Here is a 7,430-nt window from a genome sequence, read left to right on the forward strand (position 1 = left end):
TTGTGGGCCATTACAAGGTCATGTTTATGCAGCATGAAGATTAAGCAACTATTTAATTTGTTGTCAGCAATACTTTTTCAACATAAACAATCCAACCTAACTAAATGAATGCAACCCCATTGGACTCACAAAAATAGTGACCCATATGTCATCATTACCAAACCTGAGAAAGTTAGTGTATCGTTTTCCGCCCACTATGTTTTAAACGTACAAGCTGCAGATAGCTGTTAAAATATGCCTTCCGTTTTCATACCCTGAAAGACAAACGTTGCTTTTTCTCCATCCGAATCTGAGCGTAGCCTCATGACTTCCCATTTTCCGACCCTTGTCTGTGTCTTTTCACCACGATCAGCATGTAATCCGTCGCTTTCTCTGCCCTCACACTCGCTGACACTCCCCCACCATTCCAATGGTCACGATGGGGGGTAATCCCTCTTTTTTTGTGCTCCGTCAATCCTTCTCTCTGTCGGATATGTGGAGTGTGTAATGGATCGTTAGCCAGCAGAACGACTTTAGCTTTGACAGCATGTTGAGTATTGGCCCTTAATGTTCTGCTTAATGTGTGTGTGTGTGTGTGTGTGTGTCTGTGTGTGTGTGTGTGTGTGTGTGTGTGTGTGTGTGTGTGTGTGTGAGAGAGAGAGAGACGGAGACGGAGAGAGTGTCAGCGCATTTCTCTTATGTATTTTCGAAACGGAAACTAAATGTGTGGGTGTGTGTGTTTGTTGTTGATGTTTATTGTGTGTGTGTGTGTGTGTGTGTGTGTGAGTGTGAGTAGTGGGCATAATCTGCGCTAGAGGCCTTGTGCTGAGCAGACCACTGTGAATATCTCATTGAGACGTGTAATAACCGGATTAACACAAACTACACAGAGGGCTCCCAAAACAGCTTCTTACATCCTTCAAACAAACACACACACACACACACACGCACACACACACACACACACGCATATACGCAGATGCACTTAATCTGACTAGTTTGGCATAGCTGTGAAGGTACATTTGTTGTTTTTGTTTCACTAGCTGCATCCTCTACCTTTACCATCACATTTACTTCCCTCCTTAAAACGTTGTGTTCTTGAGATAAGAGATTTTTTAAGAGACATTTATTTTGGTCCAGCAATAGGACACTCTAAAGCACACCCAAGTGAACGCTGTGACAGTGCGTGTGCATTCACTGACGTGTGTCTGCTGTGACCTAATGTTTACCTCGTATCCAGACGTCTATCGTAATGCTTCCAAAGAAATACTGATGATTAATGAAATAGCAACTTTTAGTACCTTTTATTTTTTAATTATTCTATTATGAAATAAATGAATGAGTCACTCATCAAACTGTGTATCACAAGGGATGCTGAGGTGACACCAACCTCTTCTGTCAGATCAGGTGGGCGGTGCGGATGGCAATGATACACCTGCTATCTTTATTGAATCCAAAGTTAATTCGGCCTCGTCATAGTCGAATGCATACCGGGAGAGGCATCTCCTGAATGTCTCAATAAAAGTGTGCAAGGATCCATTGGTGTGGTAAATTGTACCTCCTGAGTGTGAGTGTTTTAAAACGGTCAGTGCCCTCTTATTTACAACATTTCTCCTCCCTTCGTCCCGTTCTTTAAAGGCGGAGACATTTCACACTAAAACCAAAGGATGAAACAACTTGGATTCGTGGGTCTATTAAATATTGGAATCGGTGTGCTGTCGAGCATGTTGATGACCGATACAGACGACACACCAACGGCACTTTCAGCTGGTGTGAATAAATCTATGATGTCTGTGTCTGAAACATGTTACAAAAGTACTTTTCTAGACAGGGGCTATGCATATAGGATGTTCTGCGTTTGATCGTGGAATTTCCTTTTCTTGCAGGGACCGAGCCGGCGAGGAAGCGGCTGCACAGGGAGACCGGCAGAGTGTCCGCTTACTCCCCTGATCCATTCACACACATGCACATGAACACACGCTTACTTGTTCCATCCGTCGTCTACCGCTTATCTTGTATTCAGGGTCGCGGGGGGGCTGGAGCCGATCCCAGCTGACATTGGGAGAAGGCGGGGACACTTACTTGTTAGATAAGGAAAAAATGCACACGCAGATGTAAGAGACTTAACGCCAGCAAAAAACACACATTGGGTGAGAACTCTTGTTATGCAAATAGATGAAAATAAAAAAAATGTAATCAATTGAATGCTGTTTTCATTTGACTTATTATTCGTCCCTTGTGTCGTCCATGTTCTCGGGTCACAGTATGATGCCCTGTTACGTGAAAAGTAGCAGTGAGTCACATGTGATGGATTATCTAACCGTATAAAGTAAACGACGAGGCAGGCAAAGGATGTGGACAGCAGGGGAGCTGATGGGAAGAAAAATGGTGAGTTACTTTTAATTGTCAGCAGGGGGTCTGCTTGGATCCATTTGGTTGTTTGTCAACCTGTGCGTGTGTGTTAAGTGACAGATGTTGAGGGAGACTTTTACCAAAGGGATGGAACAAGCTCCATTTTTTCTCTGTTGTCATCGGTGTGTTTCCTAAAACAGGTTAGTGTGGCACTGGATCGGGTCAGACACACACACACACACGCGCTGAAGACGCTCCTGCAGGTGATGAATTATGTTTGTAAGGGAGGGAATAAGGAGCTGTGCCAGCGGCCGCTGTTACCATCTGTCCGTGCGTGTGTGCAGGAGTTGGGGGAAGATAAACGCCAGGCGCCGGAGCTGGCCTCTGAGCGTGTACATGTTGCTGCGCAGGTTTCACAGTTACGCTTGTTTTGCATCACTTCACCACAGCCGGTCCTAATCTATCACGGGCATCCACCGCTGTGTCCAGCTAGCAGATGTGCATGCGGGGGATCGTACGAGGCCAAACAGACTAGGGAGAAAATCACACCTTTTATCAAACGTATAGAGGACCCATGTCAAAGGTGGCAGATTGAATTTCAGATGAAGGTGTTATTATGTGTGTGGATATCAGCGAGGGTGCCCTATTCTTTACCTCTGTCAGCGCGAAGGGATATAGGGGTGTTTTACTTGTCCAGACGTTAATCGCTGTAAGCGGCCAGCAAAAGCCCCGTAATCCAACGGCAATCACCACAAGGCTGATTGATGGCACGGGGACAGAGAGACTATGATATAGACAAGGAGAGAGAGAGAGCGAGAGAGAGGTTAAAAGGTAGATCTTTGTTATTGTGTCCTTCATTGAGTTTATCACTTACTGTTTAGGAGAGAAAAATAACAGAGACATAAATCTGATGGATATTGAACCGCGAGGCTGGGTTTAAACAACTCTCAGATCTAAGCTCCCACACACACACACACACACACACACACACACAGAGAGAGAGAGAACTGCGGCTGGCCTTTTGTTAGATTTGGAGTTGCCTGTGATGTTGTTGATGCTGTCAGAAAGACATTGAAACCGGAGGAATTGACATTTAACTTCACAATATTAACTGACCCTTCTCCAGAGTTCAGACTGGGTGTGTTCCGAAAATAAAAAATAGTCTGTCATGAAACTTTTTTTGTGCTGTTTGTGGTGAATTTAGTAAACTTTTTCTTACAGCAAACACTGATAGATATCATGTAGCCTTTTCGTTTTTAAACATAACACTGTGGGCCTTAAATCAGATTAAAGAATGTAGTTACCTCCCGACTCCCTCTCTGTTTCTGATTTTTTCTTCTTTTTTTTTTAAACCATATTTGTTTTTTGGGATTTTCATTGGTCTTGGCTTTTTTCCTTGACAGCGAGTTGCATGGTGGAAGCATTTTTTGTTCCGCCTCCGGCTGCATGTCGACTTGTTTTCAGATGAAAACCCATTCAAGTTCCCTCACCCAGAATGCCCTGGAAGGGATCGCTTGTACACAAAGTTACACAAGTCACCTACAGTGAGCTGCAAGGGACAGCCGCTGCATTCATCTGTGACCATTTGTGCCCACAAATAAACTGTGAAATCAATAAAATGGCAGAAAAGGGCCCGCTTGTTTTTCCACTTCTCAGCTTTTATGAACTCTCAAGGGAATCAAGGGGAAACTTGTCGTCTTCTGTTCTTTATGTCTTTATCATCCCAGACCAGATGTAACTGTCAAATCATTGATTTACTTGTTTTCGTTAAAACGGCTCCAATAAGCTGAATTAAAAGAACTGCTGATGATTAAACCAGGTGTGTAGTCTATGATGACTTTCTTTGAAGTGTTTTATGTTCCATATTAAATATTTAATGTTATGTTTCTGTGTAAATGTAATATTCCACACATGCGCTGTCTTTGTTTAATTTTTTTTTTTAATTCCTGCGGGTTTTCCCTGGTAACTGCGTATTTCACGTCGCAACGCTATGAACTGTGGGTAATTCCCTCAGGAAAAGTCAGCATCGATGCTGATTTACAGAAAGTGGGCATAAAGGCCTAATAATGTCCGCGAGAGAGCCCTCGCGCACCTGATGACGTGACAATGGGACCTACCTGAACCGGCATCCACTTAACGGGAACGCGCATCAAAAGTGACCAAGTTGATTTACCTTAGCCTGCACGCGCACACGCGCAGACCACGTGCTGCTGCTGGCGGAGGGAGCGACGTCTGCGGGTGAGTTTCCAAAAGTCGCTAACTTGTGTGCAAACATTGCGTTTCGTGAGTCTGGGAAGGTGGATAGGACATGGCCTGGTAATTCAGGAATGGAACATCCACATGTGCATTTGAGCGTTTCAGATGAGAGACTGAAAAAACATGATATTGTGATAATGAAAATGCCAGGGAATATAGTCAATTCTCCAGTTGCAATATTGTGTTTGTGCGTTTGTGCAGCCACACAACAACATCATTACATTTGTGTGTGTGTGTGTGTGTGTGTGTGTGTGTGTGTGTGTGTGTGTGTGTGTGTGTGTGTGTGTGTGTGTGTGTGGTTGTCAGGTTGGAGGCTATCTGCAGTGAATGTGCCACCTAATCACCTCCCATGTTGTCTATTGGAGCCCCGTCGCCTCATTACAGGGGAAGGAGAATATGTGTTGTCTGTCATCTGTGAAACATAAAAAAAAAAAAAAGTCCTGTGCAGGAGGGTTTGTGTCTGCGCTATAATTCCCAGCCTCTGAATGGCGGTGAATGAACAGGTGTGAGATGATTTTCCCAAGAAGCCAAATATGCTAATCTTGTTTGTGCATGTATGTACACCGCATGCAGGGGAGGCGTAAGTTCACTAGATGGATGGGTAGATAAAATGGTTTTATTACAATCGAACCCAAAGGCTTCCATTTCTTTCTTTAATCAACACAAATCCCTGTTTCGTGGACGTACAGCGTTATCGTGTCTCCGCCGGGCAACGTCCCTTTGGCGTCGTCACACGTTCCAGCTTTAACGTGGTTGTGGCTCCAAATCACTTTCGAGGTTGCAGCCTCGCCGTTGAGTGACCCCCCGCGCGCTGCAGATGGAAGTACACTACGCCCCGGACAAGACATGCAGGCGGAGCAAGTTATAATGGAGGGGAGGAGAACGCTAGATGAAGGGAGAAAATGTAAAAAAGAGGAGGTTGAGAAGGTGCAGGCATTTAAGAGAGGTGAACGGAGGACATGAAAGAAATGGGGCGGAGTTTGGATGGAGAATGCTTTCTAGTTTAATATGGTTGATATTAGAGGTCTGTATTCCTCTCTCTCTCCCTGCCTCTGCTCTCATTTCTTCCTGACTTCACCTTCCGTTCCCCCACTTTCTACTTCCCACCTTCTTCGTCTTCCCGTCCTCCATTTCCATCCTTCCTCCATCGCTTGTCTTTCCACCTCTCCGTTCCTTTTCGACCCCTCCGTTTGTCCTCCCTCTCCCTCCCGTTGGGCGGCAGGTCCCGGTGCCCTGACTGATCCAGCGGGACCTGCTGACAAATCGATACATCACTGTAATTGATTCTGTCGGGGCTCAAAGTGTTTAATGAGAGCCCCCTCCTCCTCCTCCTCCTCCTCCTCCTCCTCCTCCTCCTCCTCCCCTTTATTGCACGTTGGATTCAGCACAGTCCAGCCTAACGGTTAATGCAGCAGAGGCATCCATGTGCAGCGAAGTGCTGCTGATGGTGGTCGGGGGGGGAAGGAAGGCAACTTTGGAGTGTTGAGAGTTAATCAGAGCAGTTCCCAAGGTGACCGATGGGTCCAGCTGGTTAATTAGGACAGGTAAAGGCTAGATGTAAGCTGTGTGGCCATGGGAGACGGTAGGACGTCGTCACGAGCGCATTCAGTTGCTCGCAGCTCCTCTTTTGACGACGTGATTGCGTTGACCCGTTGGTTGCCGTTTCATCAATTACCAGTCTCTTCTCCGTCTGACCCGCTCCTGCAGTGGATTAACAGATGCACACCCACAGATGGCAGGAATAACATTAAGCGAGAGTGAACCATAAAGGGAGGCGGTAGCAGAATTAAAAAAAAAATTAAATTAAATAAATAACGGAGCAAAATTAGAACAAAACAAAAAAAGCAGAGGCAGCAGAGATTAAAAGACAAATCTGTATTTTTAGAGCACAGGAGAGAAGAGGGAGAGATATATAGTGTGTTTGCGAGCCTCGGCTTGTTTTTTCTAGTGCGTGTGTGTGTACGTGAGGGTGGGGAATCTTATGGACAGTGAATCATTAATATCAGCAGCCTGTAAGACACTAATGAATAACACGGGAATATATCAACTCATCGTTTGCTTCTCTCCCCTTCACTCTTCACACCTCCCTCTCTCTCGCGCGCTCTCTCTCTCTCTCTCTCTCTCTCTGCCTGCACTAGATTAATTTCTTCTAGCATTAATGAGAAACACCTGTTAGAACTCCTCGTTAGGCATCCCTTCTTCAGGTCCCATTAGACTTGTGTGTGTGTGTGTGTGTGTGTATATATAGTATATGTGTATATATATATATATATATATATAATATATAAAGTATATGTGTATATATATATATATATATATATAAAGTATATGTGTATATATATATATATATATATACAGTGTATACACAGTGCTGAACACTGAGCAACCGTGCTGCTGAATGAGGGGGAGGGTGGAGTGGATGGAAGGAGCGGTGAGGTAGATGGTGAACATGAAACATGATGATGTTTTATTATAAATATATGAAAAGTTTCTGGTTTAACGGCCATTACACTGTAACAGCCTTGATCCAAATAATATGGACCACACACAGACATGTCTGTTGTTTACTGAATGCAAATTTAATAGAATACCACTTCCTGCGCCCTACCCATAATACCCCTGAACATTCTGATAGGGCGTTTTAATCACGGACATGACAATTGTTACCTTCGTTAAGAAGACATACTTCACATTTTGTACCCAATTTGTTTTCAAGGTTTGTAAATAATCATTTATATAACATTTAAAAAAATTCATACACAAAGTTTTAAATTGAAATAAATGCGTCAAAAATAAATACAAATCTGGGTTTCAATCTACAGTCGATCTCCTACAGTTTAGCC

General features: G+C 44.2%; 1 protein-coding gene across 1 annotated transcript in view; it reads left to right on the forward strand.

The window, feature by feature from the left end:
- zbbx (zinc finger, B-box domain containing) overlaps window positions 1–2,028 on the forward strand; it is a 45,068-nt gene extending 43,040 nt beyond the window's left edge. The window contains exon 19 of the mRNA XM_084020475.1: window positions 1,866–2,028. Coding sequence (XP_083876601.1) covers window positions 1,866–1,929 — 64 coding nt within the window. The 3' untranslated portion in view covers window positions 1,930–2,028. The remainder of the gene's footprint in view (window positions 1–1,865) is intronic.
- The last annotated feature ends 5,402 nt before the right edge of the window (window positions 2,029–7,430 follow it).

Source organism: Eutrigla gurnardus (assembly GCF_963514095.1).
Source record: "Eutrigla gurnardus genome assembly, chromosome: 10".
Lineage (NCBI taxonomy): Eukaryota > Metazoa > Chordata > Actinopteri > Perciformes > Triglidae > Eutrigla > Eutrigla gurnardus.